General features: G+C 47.6%; 2 protein-coding genes across 2 annotated transcripts; both read right to left on the reverse strand.

Moving 5' to 3' along the window:
• Positions 1-416: 416 nt before the first annotated feature.
• LOC133137369 (perforin-1-like) lies at positions 417-3,952 on the reverse strand. Its single transcript, XM_061255614.1, has 3 exons — positions 3,912-3,952; positions 2,042-2,613; positions 417-1,817 (listed from the first exon to the last, which is right to left on the reverse strand). The coding sequence occupies exons 2-3, from the start codon at positions 2,569-2,571 to the stop codon at positions 623-625; spliced, it is 1,725 nt and encodes a 574-aa protein (XP_061111598.1). The 5' UTR covers positions 2,572-2,613; positions 3,912-3,952; the 3' UTR covers positions 417-622.
• An 8,153-nt stretch (positions 3,953-12,105) lies between these two features.
• LOC133137475 (perforin-1-like) lies at positions 12,106-15,647 on the reverse strand. The gene is made up of 3 exons (XM_061255776.1): positions 15,634-15,647; positions 13,754-14,325; positions 12,106-13,531 (listed from the first exon to the last, which is right to left on the reverse strand). The coding sequence occupies exons 2-3, from the start codon at positions 14,281-14,283 to the stop codon at positions 12,337-12,339; spliced, it is 1,725 nt and encodes a 574-aa protein (XP_061111760.1). The 5' UTR covers positions 14,284-14,325; positions 15,634-15,647; the 3' UTR covers positions 12,106-12,336.
• Positions 15,648-17,684: the final 2,037 nt, after the last annotated feature.

A 17,684-nucleotide genomic window follows, 5' to 3' on the forward strand; every position in this document is an offset into this window, starting at 1 on the left:
TACATAAATAGTATGTCGCAGTCTGCGAGTTTGGAGAGACAGCTACAGGTGTTACTAACATCTGAAACGTGTGTCTCCTGTTCAGTTTGAGGAAGGCATATTCCATTGATATATTTTTTGTGAAAAAAATATATTCTGTTTCTAATGAATGTCAAATGTCAAATGAATCCATCTCACTCAGATTCAAGTCCATCCATCCATCCATTATCTGAACCTGCTTATCCTGAACAGGGTCGCAGGGGGGCTGGAGCCTATCCCAGCATACATTGGGCGAAAGGCAGGAATACACCCTGGACAGGTCACCAGTCCATCGCAGGACACACACACCATTCACTCACACACTCATACCCACGGGCAATTTGGACTCTCCGATCAGCCTGACCTGCAATCAATGTTTCAATAATTTCAAGGCAGTGTTTTGTCTTTATCAATGCTTTATTGCTGTAAAAATAGTTACTGAGTGGAAGCAGATTCGGCAGAGACAAGCAAAAAAAACAACAACAAACAGTTTTGATTAATACAGGCTGCAAGTAAGATGTAACAGGAAATTATTGCATTGGATGAGCTGCCATGACAACTGTAAAAACAAATGCAATTGGCTGCGCCTGATGCCAAGCCCTTCCTATTCGCCACTGCGGTCCTCGAACCCGGAACCAAGGCCTGCAAGCTGGGAGTGATTCCCCGCAAGCACGGCCTCCCAGCGCTCGCCGGCAAGGAAACCGTTTCTGGAGTAGTACGTCTTCGCCAGGGACCGACGCATGGGAGAGGGGATATACTCCTGACATCTGTTGCCGCCCAGGCTGGGGGCGCACGTCACTCTGTAGGTGAAGAAGAAGGTCCCGTATTTGAACATGCAGCTGTCACTCACGGTTCCCTGTCGGGGCGCCACGGAGCACCGCCCCAGGAGGTCGCTGTTCCAGCGTCTGTCTTCGTCGTACACCTCGAACTTGAGACGCGTGCCCATGTTGAGCACGACGGGGCCGAAGCGGAAGGTCTTGCGCCAGCGCGGGTTGTCGTTGTTGGGAATGATTTCGGTGCGGCCCGCCCTCCCCCCGTAGCGCACCAGCACCGAGCCGTCGGTCTGCGTCATCACGTCGCCGTACAGCTTTCTGGCGTAGAGGCCGTAGACGGACAGCTTGGCCAGCCCCGGTCTGCGCGGGCAGCAGCTGCCCGTGATCCGACCGTCACTGCGGCACACGCAGGCGCAGGGGTCCCGCCTGCTGGACCTCCTCCCGCGGCACGACCCCGAGCACTTCCTCACCAGGGCGTTCCTCATGATGTAACTCCTGATGGCGGTCCGCAGCCCCTGCCTGGCCGGATGCTGCTGGGGCAGCAGGAAGAACAGGGGCCTGGCGGTGTAGAGCACTATGTCAGGCTTGGCCTTCAGGGAGTTCATCCAGTAGAGGTAGGACCTGGGGTTCTTGGAGAAGAGCAGGTTGGACCCGTGCTCCCCGCCCACCACCTCGGAGTGGTGCTCTCTGAACATGCTGCGGAAACTCTGCCTGTTCTGCATCCTGCGGCTGTCCCTCCTGCAGTGCCGGGCCTCAGCCCGCAGCGTGACGGATTTGTACGTGCCAGACGCCTCGACCTCCAGGCAATCCATCACCTCCGTGACGGACAGGCCCATCATGGCGGCCTGGCAGGTCCTGATGGCGGTGACGTCCTTCGCCCTGCCCCCCAGCCGCACCTCCACGATGTAATGAGTGCCGTAGGTGGCGATCAGCTGCTCGAAGTCTGAGCTACTGCGCCTTTTCTGGAGTCTTCTGATCACGCCCTGAAACTCTGCATGAAGTGGCAGCTCGGCAGCAAGTCTGTATCTAGAAGGCAAGAGGGAGCGCATTAAAGTTGTGTGTGTGTGTGTGTGTGTCTGTGTGTGTGTGTGTGTGTGTTTGTGTCTGTGTGTGTCTTTCTTCTCAACACTACATAAAAAAAAGGAGTTAGGAGGAGCTGCCTGGCTGTGTTTTAGTGTGGGGTATGTGATGTGTAACAGGATATGGTACATCAAACCTCCCCGTGTCTTTGAGCGCGTGGGCTTCATTACCTGTAGAAACTGCAGTGGACCTCTTGACTGACGAAGCTGTACTTGTCTCTCCTGGACTTCCTGGAGGCGAAGGTGGCCACTCTGGAGTGGGTTCCGCCCACGGAAATGCCGGCCACGCCCCGAATGCCCAGGCCGATCTTCCAGCTGGTTTGCGCGCTGGAGGTGGCGTCCTCCACCAGCGACTCGCTCGACTCGTACCTCTTACTCGTGACTCCCTTTCGGCAGTTCCCGAGGCTCCGCCAGTGCACCACGGCCGTGGGAAGCTTCTGCAGCCGGTTGGACTGGTACCTGTTCCGCACGAGGGTGCAGCTTCCGTTGGCGCTGCCCCACTTCTCCAGGTCCACCACGTACGCTCCTTTCCTCTGCATGGTCACGATGTCCAGGCCCTCCCCCGCCAGGTTGTGACCGGGGACAAACTCGGCGCGCTTGCACTGCGCAGGACTGCCGGCGGTTCCCACGCCGAAGGCGCAGGCACTCGACAGGAAGTGACACGCGCACCCCGCGATCAGCAGCCGCCACAGTCCCTCCATCACGTGCCTCGCTCGAAGGTTGCGCCGCTTAACGAGAGAAAGCTGGGAACAAGGAATATATTGAAGTGTATGTAATTGCCCGGCACTGGAAAGATTCAAAGATTCAAAGTTTTTCGCTCAAATTGTTATTCCAAAAATATACTTAGTAATGAAAATGTTTGTATTGAGTTAGAAAAGAATGCAAAATAGAAGCATTTTCACTAGTGGACCCCACTGTATATGTATTTGTCCATCACGGGGACAAGGGTTTTAATATGATTATAATGAAAATAAGCATGAACGGCATAGCTAAAGCCTTTAGCCAGCCCTGCATTGCCTAACATAGTTTACTGTTTAGCCCTAAAAACATGGGCTGTTGACACTGTCAACCCAATTCACCTGTCCTTTACTTCAGAGAATAGTGAACACAATTTAAACCCCCTGTCTGTAATAAATTTAACCATCACAGTTAGCTTCTAATTCCTTTTCAATATTTATATGAAATATATAATATATGGTAATATATTCACATAAATGGCCATATCAAAGGGTAAAATCAATAAAATACAGCAGCTCCACAACTGGACGAGTGCTCCCTTGCTCATTTACCACAGAATCAGCTTTGTTTATTTAAGTAGTAAAAAAGTACTTTATGTCTAAAGTAAGTTAGACATACAATGTCATGGAAGTCTGCAAATCTGTTTAGAGTCCATGTCTAAAACAAATATATATATATATATATATATATATATATATATTGGGGTAATTCTTTTTTGGGACAAAATACTATACTGTATGTCCCATTACTTGAATATTAGTAAATGAGAAGCTAGATTTCCTATTAATAATTCATTCATTAATTGCTTAATTAATTGAATTAAATAATTCAAGAAAATCTATTCAGAGTATAATATTCATAGATTCTCTGAATTATTGACCTGCAAGACCACACTGGTCAACCAGCTTAACTTTATTCACACAAGCTTTATATTTATAACATAATTCTGCAATCTAAGTGGTAACATTTCAAAATTGCTACATTAAAATGTTCCTTGAAGTAAACAAGAGCTGTAAAGAATATAACAGTCAACAATATTAACAAACATCATTGCTGGTCAACCAGTTAAGCCAGCACCGACAGCACCAACCTAAAACAGCTTGGACCAGAATGGAATGCCAGGCTAAGTCTTTCATGACAGATTTGACTGGTTTGCAAGTTTTTTGTAACAATGTTGTACCAGACTTCATAATTACCAGCTACAGTAAGTTAAAATAAACAATGCAATATTCTTTAGCAATATGTCATCATTCTCTCTGTTAATCACATGTGCTATACACATTTATGGACAAGAGTAATCTACCTTGTTCTGTTGTGTCGTTGAGGATGGTGTTTGGTTGATACAGTTCTTTATGGGTCTTTATATAGGAATGTGGCTGTGTGTGTGTGTGTGTGTGTGTGTGTGTGTGTGTGTGGGTAGGCGGGTCACAAAACCATATTAGTGAGGATGAAAGAGGTATCACAAAACCAAATATGGTATTTTGTCAGTTTCTCTGTTCTCTTTTCTCATCCGTCCAAAACACATTATTTGAAAATGGTTAGCATTCAAGGAGGGATCGTCTGTTATTGAAGCCATAAGGCGGCCTGTAGCGTAGTGGTTAAGGTAAATGACTGGGCCCCGCAAGGTCGATGGTTCGATCCCTGGTGTGGCCACAATAAGATCCGCACAGCTGTTGGGCCCTTAACCCTACATTGCCCCAGTGGTGAATTGTCTCCTGCTTAGTCTAATCAAACATATCTCGCCACATGCCATTAGTGTATTGTAAAGTCACCGGAGTCACAGTTTTAATTAATTTGTTGTACTTATACAATACGAATGGCTATATTTAGATGAACACAATTCAGTTTACAACCCCTTTCTTAAGATATATCTTCTGATATTGTTTTCTCTAATGAAATATTATGATCAACTTCACTGAATGTTCAAGTCACATCTATAAATCAGGACAAGTAACACGTGATAGAGGGAAAAAATGCATCCTCTTTTTGATAATGAAGAAGTACAGGGGTGACATGGCTCAGGCAGTAAGAGCAGTTGTCTGGCAGTTGGAGGGTTGCCGGTTCGATCCCCTGCCCGGGCTGTGTTGAAGTGTTCCTGAGCAAGACACCTAACCCCCAAATGCTCCTGACGAGCTGGTTGGTGCCTTGCATGGCAGCCAATCGCTGTCGGTGTGTGAGTGTGTGAGTGTGTGAGTGTGTGAGTGTGTGAGTGTGTGTATGAATGGGTGCATGAGAAGCATCAATTGTACAGCACTTTGGATAAAGGCGCTATATAAATGCCAACCATTTACCATTTACAGAGAGTTACTGAATGAACAGGAGTCCCCTTGATGAGGCAGTCAGTGGACCATGTACTGAAATGGCTGATGAGTTTCAGATTTTTTACAGTAACAGTTACCATAACAGGTACCACAAATAGTTAAATAATGTTTGAAAGGAACACTTGTTAGTCCAAATACATATTTTGTGTATATTATGACAAAAACAAATGTGTAATTGTTTTGTACTGTACTGTACTGTGATTAGCTCTGCAATGAACAAACAATAATGGCTTTAGCTATTCACACTCAATGCACACTGACCCTGGACAGGTCACCAGTCCATCACAGGGCACTCACACCATTCACTCACACACTCATACCCACAGGCAATTTAGACTCTCCAATCAGCCTAACCTGCATGTCTTTGGACTGTGGGAGGGAACCGGAGTTACCGGAGGAAACCCACACGAACACGGGGAGAACATGCAAACTCCACACAGAGAGGCCCCGGCCAACCGGGATTCAAACCCAGGACCTCCTTGCTGTGAGGCGGCAGTATCATGTTTTGTACAGTCATGAGCCAAGATAATTCTGCAACTATCTCCTCCTTTCTCAATTCTGTGCGCACAGCAAAAAAGAAGCGCATCATCAGTGTAACCAGTATAGAGTTTGGTCAGCCTCAACTGTCCCATAAGCAACCTGTTTTCACAATGTGTGAATTAAACTTCTGCTGATGGGACCGTGAGGCCAAGACTCATGTCGCACGACCTCAAGTGTGATTTCCCCTTCCTGTAGCCCTCCCTCCTTTCTGTCACAAGAAAAAAACTGCATTAGGCCTAATTCATGCACGCCGAAAACTTACAGCATACCAGTTGTACAATTTCAGGGGATTGTATTAATTTATAGTTCATTAATACTGTGCCTTCATACAACAACGGGGACATTTAGAAGAATTATTATGTAGTTGCCATGAAACAGCAAGGCAGCTGGACCCGGTGGGACAGTGTCCGGGGAAGATCCCTCAGTTGGAAGGACATCTGGAACATGGAGGGGCATCGTATAAAGTTCCTCCTTAGCTCCGTGTACGATGTACTGCCAACACCGACAAACCTCCAAAGATGGAGACTGACAGAGGATCTCAGGCCTGGGGAGAAGGCAGGCAAGGAGGACAGATGTTCAGGGATCCTTGGTACGGCAGAAGACTGGGAGATGAGAGTTGACCTCGGAAGGCAACTCAGGTTTCCAGAGGAGATTGCCGTCACCAGCCTCCGACCAGATATCGTGCTCTGGTCCCAAGCAACAAAGCAGGTGGCCCTAATAGAGCTGACGTTACCCTGGGAGGAAAGGATTGAGGAGGCACATGAGCGCAAGCTGGGGAAGTATCAGTCCCTCATCTCTGAGAGCCAGCAGAGGGGTTGGAGAGCCTGGAATCTACCAGTGGAGGTGGGTTGCAGGGGGTTCCCGGGACAGTCACTTTGGAGAGCACTGGGGATGCTTGGGGTTAGAGGGGCAACCTGCAAGAACCTGGTGAACACCATCTCAAAGCAGGCACAGACAACATCCAGATGGCTGTGGATAAAGAGGAGCGAGCGGTGGCTAAACCAGGCTGGCAGAGGGGAAGGGGGCCAGAGCTGTGTGGTGAAGTCCTGAACGGCCGAGGGAGCAGTTCCAGGACGCTGGTTCTGCTGTCAAGCCCCACTGAGGTGTCGTGGGCTAGTTGACGAAACACTGGTGAAGTGGGGTGCCCACTTGAAAACCCAGTGAAGTCAGCAGTTCTGAAACATGCAGATCTGCCCTCAGTTGAAGGCGTCTGAGGGGAGCGACTCCTATGCTAACCACCCCACATAAGAAGCAGGACGTAACTCCTGCCAAGTGGGGTGGTTGCGATATACCCTATCGTTTAAAGACAGAGTTGATCATTAAGGATTAAGGATTATTTGACAACAGATCACCCTATGCGCCCTATTTATTCACGATGTCCACAAAAATAAAAATAAATATTTTTGTAAGGTAATTGACTCCATTTAGCACAAATGATAAAATAAACATATACAATCAGGTGTCGGGGGAAATCAAATGTATTTGGACAACAAAGGTGCAGTAGAATTTGACAACAAACCGCCCCATCTGGAACCAACAGTGTAGAGTTTTAGAAACATTATTTTTGAAAGCATCTTTGCTTTACGGATCTTTTTCTCCTTTCTTCATGTGCCTAAGACTTTAGCACAGACTGTACACAGTGTGCATTATTGTTCTGCAGTGGGTTGGTTGCATTTTCTCCTGGATTAGTTCAGTATTATTTGTTTGCTTGCTGATTCTAAATTCAGTTTAGTTGTCATTATAGTGTTCTGTTGTGTACTTGTTTGTTTGTTAGCTATTACAAGTGGTGTTTATTTAGATTCAGTGAAACTGGGTTAGGTGTTTGTTTCTCTCAGGTAAGCTAGGCTATTAAGTTAGGCTATTGTTTTACTGGCTGGCAGGCCACAGCTTTTGTTGTAGGAGGAGCCAATACTTTGCACCCTGCTCAGGCTATTAGTACTGGCACACCTGAACTCACTTCAGTGTGCATTATTGTTCTGCAGTGGGTTGGTTGCATTTTCTGTATTCGGCGTCAATGTTATTTAAGCAGTTGTGTAGCGCACCAGCGGCAGCTGTGTGTGGCAGCCTCGGCTACTTGCCTCGGTGTACGAAGTCGCAGGTGTACAAAGTCGGGGGTGTCTATCTACGGGTGTCCATCCAGGCTGTCTTAGAGCCTGATGTTTGATTTTGTTTTTGCTGCCTGCCCTCATTCCACTGTGTAGTATTCCTCTTGTCCTCCCTAGTTCCCTCCATGTGTTTCCTTCCCATCCCTGTCCTCTCTCCTCTCCCCAGGTCCCAGTCTGGTAGGAGGTTCGCCTCCCGCCAACATGGGCAGAATATCTCTAACCTCATCTTCCCTCCCAGATCCCCTGGTATTGATCTCTGTGTGGCTGGTGGCCTCTGGAACTGCCAGTCCGCCGTCCAGAAAGCAGACTTCATATCTGCCTATGCCTCCCACCTCAACCTTGACTTTCTTGCTTTAACTGAAACGTGGCTCTCACCAGAGAACACGGCCACCCCGGCTGCCCTTTCCTCTGCCTTCTCTTTTTCCCACACACCCAGATCCTCTGGCAGAGGAGGTGGCACAGGTCTCCTAATCTCATCCTCATGGAGATCTAGTGTCTTCTCCTCATCCCTCTCCTTCTCCTCTTTTGAATTTCATGCGGTTTCTGTTACTCTGCCGTGCAAACTGTTTGTTATTGTTGTCTATCGCCCCCCGGGTCCTCTGGGAAACTTTTTGGATGAGATGGACATCCTCCTCAACTCCTCACCTGTCAATGACACCCCCCTGATCCTCCTGGGTGACTTCAACCTCAACTCAGAGTCCACCCAGTCTACCTTTCTCTCCCTCCTCTCTTCTTTTGACCTTACCCTCACTCTTTCCCCTCCCACCCACAAAGCAGGCAACCTTCTTGACCTCATCTTCACAAGGAGCTGCACAACAACCAACCTCTCTGTAACACCACTCCATATATCTGACCACTCCTTCATCTCTTTCTCTCTTCCACTCTCCTCTAACACCCATCCATCTCTCCCACCATCCACTGTCACCTGTCGACGGAACCTACGCCACCTGTCTTCCTCCACCCTCTCATCTACAATCCTCTCCTCCCTACCATCTGCGGAGTCTTTCTCTCGATTGTCTCCCGATGATGCGGCTACAACTCTCATGTCCTCCCTCTCATCTTCCTTTGACTCTTTGTGTCCCCTCACCACCAAACTAGCTCGGGCCTCCCCCCCCAGTCCTTGGCTTTCTGATGCTCTACGAGCTGTCCGAACCGAACTGCGGGCGGCGGAGAGAAAATGGAAAAGGTCCCGTCTCCCCAGTGATAGGGCTTCCTTCCATGCCCTCTTATCATCTTTCCATTCCTCTGTCTCTCTAGCTAAATCTTCCTTCTTTCACTCGAAAATTAACACGGCCGCCTCTAATCCCCGCAAACTGTTTTCAACTTTCTCCTCTCTTCTGGCCCCCCCTCCCCCCCACCCTCATCACTCACACCTGATGACTTCGTCTCCTTCTTTGAAAAGAAGGTCGATGCTATTCGCAATTCCTTCTCCCAACCCTCCACCCCTGCTGACCCTCCTACCCTCCCCAACTCCCTAACCTCCTTTTCTCCCCTCTCTGACGCTGACACACTGAAACTCCTTACTTCCCACCGCCCAACCACCTGTCCTCTTGGTGGACCCCATCCCCTCTCCCCTCCTACAATCTATATCTGAGGACATTCTCCCTTTTCTCTCCTCTCTAATCAACACCTCCCTCTCTTCTGGCACCATGCCCTCTTCCCTGAAGAGGGCCAGAGTCACTCCCCTCCTCAAAAAACCTACTCTTGACCCCTCTGCCCTGAACAACTACCGGCCTGTCTCTCTTCTTCCCTTTCTCGCTAAAACCCTGGAACGGGCGGTCTGCTCCCAACTGTCCACTTATCTTCTCCACAACAATCTCCAGGACCCCAACCAGTCTGGCTTCAAGAGTGGCCACTCCACTGAAACCGCCCTGCTCGCGGTCACTGAGGCACTCCACTCTGCTAAAGCAAAATCCCTCTCCTCTGTCCTCATCTTCCTCGACCTGTCAGCCGCCTTCGATACAGTCAACCATGAGATTCTGCTCTCATCGCTGTCTGGGATGGGTGTCACAGGTTCTGCACTCGCTTGGTTTTCCTCCTACCTCTCTGGTTGCTCCTACCAGGTGACTTGGAGGGGCGCAGTCTCCGACCCTCAACCCCTACGAACTGGAGTCCCGCAGGGCTCGGTTCTTGGGCCTCTCCTCTTCTCGCTATACACCATGTCTCTTGGTTCTGTTATCTCTTCCCACGGCTTTTCTTATCACTCCTACGCTGATGACACCCAACTCTTCATTTCCTTCCCCCCCGACACCCAAATCACCACACGGATCTCTGCCTGCTTGGCTGATATCTCTGCGTGGATGACTTCCCATCACCTGAAGCTCAACCTTGCCAAAACTGAGCTTCTCTACATCCCTGCTAAGTCCTCTCCGTCAATCGACCTCTCATTGACTGTTGAGGACTTTGTAGTTTCCTCCTCCCGTACGGAAAAGAATCTTGGGGTGACTCTTGATAACTGCCTCACCCTGGCTCCACAAGTATCCTCCACTGCCAGAACCTGCAGGTTCTTTCTGTATAATATACGCCGTATCCGTCATCTCCTGACTGAGAAAGCCACCCAGCTCCTATTCCAGGCGCTCGTCATTTCCCGCCTGGATTACTGCAACTCCCTCCTAGCCGGTCTCCCAGCGTGTGCCATCAAGCCCCTCCAGCTGGTCCAGAATGCTGCAGCCCGCCTGATCACCAATCAGCCCAGGTCGGCTCATGTCACCCCGCTTCTCATTGGCCTCCACTGGCTTCCCATTGCCGCACGCATCCGTTTCAAGGCCCTAGTGTTGGCATTTCAGGCTGCTAAGGGGACTGCCCCACCTTACATACAATCCCTGATCACTCCCTACTCCCCAGCTAGACCACTCCGGTCTGCCAGCTCTGGTCGCCTTACGGTTCCCTCTCTACGTGCACCTGGCGGTCGAGCTGCACGTTCACGCCTGTTTTCCGTTCTGGTTCCTCAGTGGTGGAATGACCTGCCTACCACAGTCAGAACAGCAGAATCCCTCCCCCTATTTCGACGCAGACTCAAAACCCACCTTTTCAAACTCTACCTTAGTCCTCCCTCCTGATTTCCCCTGCCCCTCCTTTCTGATATCCCTATCCTTGTCTAACCCCCTCCCCCCCCAAAAAAAAAAATTAAAAAAATTAAAAAAATTCTGATGACAACTATGTTTAGAACAGCATTTCCTGTGTATTTTGCTAGTTTCTGGATGTGATGCTCTGACTTATGGTAGAACCTATGCACTTGTAAGTCGCTTTGGATTAAAAGCGTCTGCCAAATGACTAAAATGTAAATGTAAATGTATTTATAGTGCATGTAGCACTTGAGCAAAGTGTTGTTTCTGAGGGTGTCAATTCCCACCCTCAGATTAAAATTAAGATATGATAAGTATTTCACACCAGTTCTCAGATTAGAGATTTAGATATGGCAAATATTTGACACCAGTTCCCCACAAGAAAAAAAAAAGACACTACCGGTCAAAAGTTTGGGGTCAACTTGGGGTCATATGTTGTCAAAGTGCAGACTTTTGTTTAAGGGTATTTTTTATTATTCTGGTTTCACCATGTAGTAATTACGGCACTTTTTATATATAGTCCCCCGTTTAAATGTTTGAGACAAATTAACATAATGCCAAATAAAATGAATTTCGTTGCATATCTTTTGCATGTCATGACCTCCTAATGTCTGTGGCCTGTCAACATCATCAGAGTCTGGATATCTTATTTTCAGGTTGTCCTACAAGCAATACTAAAACTCTTTGTATTTGAATGGATCTCTATGGGAATTATTAATGGGAATGGGGTGGAACTAGATTCAGCTGTAAATTATTACATTTGTTGGGTAAATGGCTTTAAAGTCATTAAGGTTTCAAGGTATCAAACAAGCGTGAAAGCGAGGTATCAGACAAGTGTGAAAACAATTGTAAAAAACTGTAATAAAGAGATCTGAATTCCCCAATAATTTCCAGAACAACAATGAAGTTGATCACCTTTTAATTTTATGCTGGGTTCTTAGACTCTTGTCCATTAGTATTTATGTTAAACAGATTTATTAAGGGTCCAAATGGTCTGCATTTTATCTGTAAGTGCTGTAAAAATGAATGCTTCTCATTCACCCAATCACACACACCAAGCAAGCAAGACCAACCAGTTAGTTAGGATTTGGGGGTTAGGTGTCTTTGATACACCCAGGCCAGGGTCAAACCGGCAATTGATGGTACGGTCCAGGATCTCTGTTCTCCTGTTGCTTGGGCCCTGGCAATTGCTGCTTGCAACTATATTTGAATTTTTTGCGTATTTGTAAAAAATAAACAAATCTTTTTCAATTTTTTAAACTTGGGTCATGTCATTTGGAGAATAAATAGGTTGGATGATGTAGAACAATTTAGAAACTAAATTATTTTCATGACTTTGCATGCTGGGCCACTAGATTTCTCTGACACAAGATTATCCACATCTCCACCAGAACATTAATAACGCCTTGTTAAGTGTGTGCAATACAAAACATTCTGTAAAATCTCAATAGAATTTCAAGGCAGTGTTTTGTCTTTATCAATGTTTTATTGCTGTAAATGACAAAGAGTGGAAGCAGATTCGGCAGAGACAAGCAAAAAAAACAACAACAACAACACGGCAGTGAAAAAACAAAAACAAACAGTTTTGATTAATACAGGCTGCAAGTAAGCTGTAACAGGAAATTATTGCATTGGATGAGCTGCCATGACAACTGTAAAAACAAATGCAATTGGCTGCGCCTGATGCCAAGCCCTTCCTATTCGCCACTGTGGTCCTCGAACCCGGAACCAAGGCCTGCAAGCTGGGAGTGATTCCCCGCAAGCACGGCCTCCCAGCGCTCGCCGGCAAGGAAACCGTTTCTGGAGTAGTACGTCTTCGCCAGGGACCGACGCATGGGAGAGGGGATATACTCCTGACATCTGCTGCCGCCCAGGCTGGGGGCGCACGTCACTCTGTAGGTGAAGAAGAAGGTCCCGTATTTGAACATGCAGCTGTCACTCACTCTTCCCTGTCGGAGCGCCACGGAGCACCGCCCCAGGAGGTCGCTGTTCCAGCGTCTGTCTTCGTCGTACACCTCGAACTTGAGACGCGTGCCCATGTTGAGCACGACGGGGCCGAAGCGGAAGGTCTTGCGCCAGCGCGGGTTGTCGTTGTTGGGAATGATTTCGGTGCGGCCCGCCCTCCCCCCGTAGCGCACCAGCACCGAGCCGTCGGTCTGCGTCATCACGTCGCCGTACAGCTTTCTGGCGTAGAGGCCGTAGACGGACAGCTTGGCCAGCCCCGGTCTGCGCGGGCAGCAGCTGCCCGTGATCCGACCGTCACTGCGGCACACGCAGGCGCAGGGGTCCCGCCCGCTGGACCTCCTCCCGCGGCACGACCCCGAGCACTTCCTCACCAGGGCGTTCCTCATGATGTAACTCCTGATGGCGGTCCGCAGCCCCTGCCTGGCCGGATGCTGCTGGGGCAGCAGGAAGAACAGGGGCCTGGCGGTGTAGAGCACTATGTCAGGCTTGGCCTTCAGGGAGTTCATCCAGTAGAGGTAGGACCTGGGGTTCTTGGAGAAGAGCAGGTTGGACCCGTGCTCCCCGCCCACCACCTCGGAGTGGTGCTCTCTGAACATGCTGCGGAAACTCTGCCTGTTCTGCATCCTGCGGCTGTCCCTCCTGCAGTGCCGGGCCTCAGCCCGCAGCGTGACGGATTTGTACGTGCCAGACGCCTCGACCTCCAGGCAATCCATCACCTCCGTGACGGACAGGCCCATCATGGCGGCCTGGCAGGTCCTGATGGCGGTGACGTCCTTCGCCCTGCCCCCCAGCCGCACCTCCACGATGTAATGAGTGCCGTAGGTGGCGATCAGCTGCTCGAAGTCTGAGCTACTGCGCCTTTTCTGGAGTCTTCCGATCGCGCCCTGAAACTCTGCATGAAGTGGCAGCTCGGCAGCAAGTCTGTATCTGGAAGGCAAAAGGAACCCCTTTAAGGTGGTGTGTGTGTGTCTGTGTGTGTGTGTGTGTGTGTGTGTGTGTGTGTCTGTGTGTGTCTTTCTTCTCAACACTACATAAAAAAAAGGAGTTAGGAGGAGCTGCCTGGCTGTGTTTTAGTGTGGGGTATGTGATGTGTAACAGGATATGGTACATCAAACCTCCCCGTGTCTTTGAGCGCGTGGGCTTCATTACCTGTAGAAACTGCAGTGGACCTCTTGACTGACGAAGCTGTACTTGTCTCTCCTGGACTTCCTGGAGGCGAAGGTGGCCACTCTGGAGTGGGTTCCGCCCACGGAAAAGCCGGCCACGCCCCGAATGCCCAGGCCGATCTTCCAGCTGGATTGCGCGCTGGAGGTGGCGTCCTCCACCAGCGACTCGCTCGACTCGTACCTCTTACTCGTGACTCCCCTTCGGCAGTTCCCGAGGCTCCGCCAGTGCACCACGGCCGTGGGAAGCTTCTGCAGCCGGTTGGACTGGTACCTGTTCCGCACGAGGGTGCAGCTTCCGTTGGCGCTGCCCCACTTCTCCAGGTCCACCACGTACGCTCCTTTCCTCTGCATGGTCACGATGTCCAGGCCCTCCCCTGCCAGGTTGTGACCGGGGACAAACTCGGCGCGCTTGCACTGCGCAGGACTGCCGGCGGTTCCCACGCCGAAGGCGCAGGCACTCGACAGGAAGTGACACGCGCACCCCGTGATCAGCAGCCGCCACAGTCCTTCCATCACGTGCCTCGCTCGAAGGTTGCGCCGCTTAACGAGAGAAAGCTGGGAACAAGGAACATATTGAAGTGTATGTAATTGCCCGGCACTGGACAGATTCAAAGATTCAAAGTTTTTCGCTCAAATTGTTAGTCCAAAAATATACTTAGTAATGACAATGTTTGTATTACATTAGAAAAGAATGCAAAATAGAAGCATTTTCACGAGTGGACCCCACTGTATATGTATTTGTCCATCACGGGGACAAGGGTTTTAATATGATTATAATGAAAATAAGCATGAACGGCATAGCTAAAGCCTTTAGCCAGCCCTGCATTGCCTAACACAATTTACTGTTTAGCCCTAAAAACATGGGCTGTTGTCACTGTCGACCCAACTCACCTGTCCTTTACTTCAGAGAATAGTGAACACAATTTAAAGCCCCTGTCTGTTACAAATTTACACAGTTAGCTTCTAATTCCTTTTCAATATGTATATGAAATATATAATATATGGTAATATATTCACATAAATGGCCATATCAAAGGGTAAAATCAATTAAATACAGCAGCTCCACAACTGGACGAGTGCCCCCTTGCTCATTTACTACAGAATCAGTTTCTCAGCAAGTGCTTTGTTTATTTAAGTAGTAAAAAAGTACTTTATGTCTAAAGTAAGTTAGACATGAAATGTCATGGAAGTCTGCGAATCTGTTTAGAGTCCATGTCTAAAACAAATATATATATATATATATAATTTTTTTTTTTTTTTTGGGGGTAATTCTTTTTTGGGACAAATACTATACTGTATGTCCCATTACTTGAATATTAGTAAATGAGAAGCTAGATTTCCTATGAATAATTCATTCATTAATTGATTAATTAATTGAATTAAATAATTCAAGAAAATCTATTCAGAGTATAATATTCATAGATTCTCTGAATTATTGACCTGCAAGACCACACTGGTCAACCAGCTTAACTTTATTCACACAAGCTTTATATTTATAACATAATTCTGCAATCTAAGTGGTAACATTTCAAAATTGCTACATTAAAATGTTCCTTGAAGTAAACAAGAGCTGTAAAGAATATTACAGTCAACAATATTAACAAACATCATTGCTGATCAACCAGTTAAGCCAGCACCGACAGCACCAACCTAAAACAGCTTGGACCAGAATGGAATGCCAGGCTAAGTCTTTCATGACAGATTTGACTGGTTTACAAGTTTTTTGTAACAATTTTGTACCAGACTTCATAATTACCAGCTACAGTAAGTTAAAATAAACAATGCAATATTTTTTAGCAAGATGTCATCATTCTCTCTGTTAATCACATGTGCTATAAACATTCATGAACAAGAGTAATCTACCTTGTTCTGTTGTGTCGTTGAGGATGGTGTTTGGTTGACACAGTTCTCTATGGGTCTTTATATAGGAATGTGGCTGTGTGTGTGTGTGTGTGTGTGTGTGTGGGTAGGCAGGTCACAAAACCATATTAGTGAGGAGGAAAGAGGTGTCACAAAACCAAATATGGTATTTTGTCAGTTTCTCTGTGTTCTCTTTTCTCATCCATCCAAAACACATTATTTAAAAAAGGTTAGCATTCAAAGAGGGATCATCTGTTATTGAAGCCATAAGGCGGCCTGTAGCGTAGTGGTTATGGTAAATGACTGGGACCCGCAAGGTCGATTGTTCGATCCCCGGTGTGGCCACAATACGATCTGCACAGCCGTTGGGCCCTTAACCCTGCATTGCCCCAGTGGTGAATTGTCTCCTGCTTAGTCTAATCAAATGTATGTCGCTCTGGATAAGAGTGTCCGCCAAATGCCATTAGTGTATTGTGAAGTCACCGGAGTCACAGTTTTAATTAATTTGATGAACACAATTCAGTTTACAACCCCTTTCTTAAGATATGTCTTCTTATATTGTTTTCTCTAATGAAATATTATGATCAACTTCACTGAGTGTTCAAGTCACATCTATAAATCAGGACACGTAACACGTGATAGAGGTAAAAAAATGCATCCTCTTTTTGATAATGAAGAAGCACAGGGGTGACATGGCTCAGGCAGTAAGAGCAGTTGTCTGGCAGTTGGAGGGTTGCCGGTTCGATCCCCTGCCCGGGCTGTGTTGAAGTGTCCCTGAGCAAGACACCTAACCCCCAAATGCTCCTGACGAGCTGGTCGGTGCCTTCGCTGCCAATGGCAGCCAATCGCTGTGTGAGTGTGTGTATGAATGGGTGAATGAGAAGCATCAATTGTACAGCACTTTGGATAAAGGCGCTATATAAATGCCAACCATTTACCATTTACAGAGAGTTACTGAATGAACTGTCAGGAGTCCCCTTGATGAGGCAGTCAGTGGACCACGTACTGAAATGGCTGATGAGTTTCAGATTTTTCTTTTGATTGTCTTCTTAAAATAAAGGTTTTCTGGTAACAGTTACCAGTTACCATAACAGGTACCACAAATAGTTAAATAATGTTTGAAAGGAACACTTGTTAGTCTAAATACATATTTTGTGTATATTATGACAAAAACAAATGTGTGATTGTTTTGTACTGTACTGTACTGTGATTAGCTCTGCAATGAACAAACAATAATGGCTTTAGCTATTCACACTCAATGCACACTGACCCTGGACAGGTCGCCAGTCCATCACAGGGCACTCACACCATTCACTCACACACTCATACCCACAGGCAATTTAGACTCTCCAATCAGCCTAACCTGCATGTCTTTGGACTGTGGGAGGAAACCGGAGATACCGGAGGAAACCCACACGAACACGGGGAGAACATGCAAACTCCACACAGAGAGGCCCCGGCCAACCGGGATTCAAACCCAGGACCTCCTTGCTGTGAGGCGGCAGTATCATGTTTTGTACAGTCATGAGCCAAGATAATTCTGCAACTATCTCCTCCTTTCTCAATTCTGTGCGCACAGCAAAAAAGAAGCGCATCATCAGTGTAACTAGTATAGAGTTTGGTCAGCCTCAACTGTCCCATAAGCAACCTGTTTTCACAATGTGTGAATTAAACTTCTGCTGATGGGACCGTGAGGCCAAGACTCATGTCGCACGACCTCAAGTGTGATTTCCCCTTCCTGTAGCCCTCCCTCCTTTCTGTCACAAGAAAAAAACTGCATTAGGCCTAATTCATGCACGCCGAAAACTTACAGCACACCAGTTGTACAATTTCAGGGGATTGTATAAATTTATAGTTCATTAATACTGTGCCTTCATACAACAACGGGGACATTTAGAAGAATTATTATGTAGTTGCCATGAAACAGCAAGGCAGCTGGACCCGGTGGGACAGTGTCCGGGGAAGATCCCTCAGTTGGAAGGACATCTGGAACATGGAGGGGCATCGGATGAAGTTCCTCCTTAGCTCCGTGTACGATGTACTGCCAACACCGA

Source organism: Conger conger, chromosome 9, assembly GCF_963514075.1.
Source record: "Conger conger chromosome 9, fConCon1.1, whole genome shotgun sequence".
NCBI classification, from domain to species: Eukaryota; Metazoa; Chordata; class Actinopteri; order Anguilliformes; family Congridae; genus Conger; species Conger conger.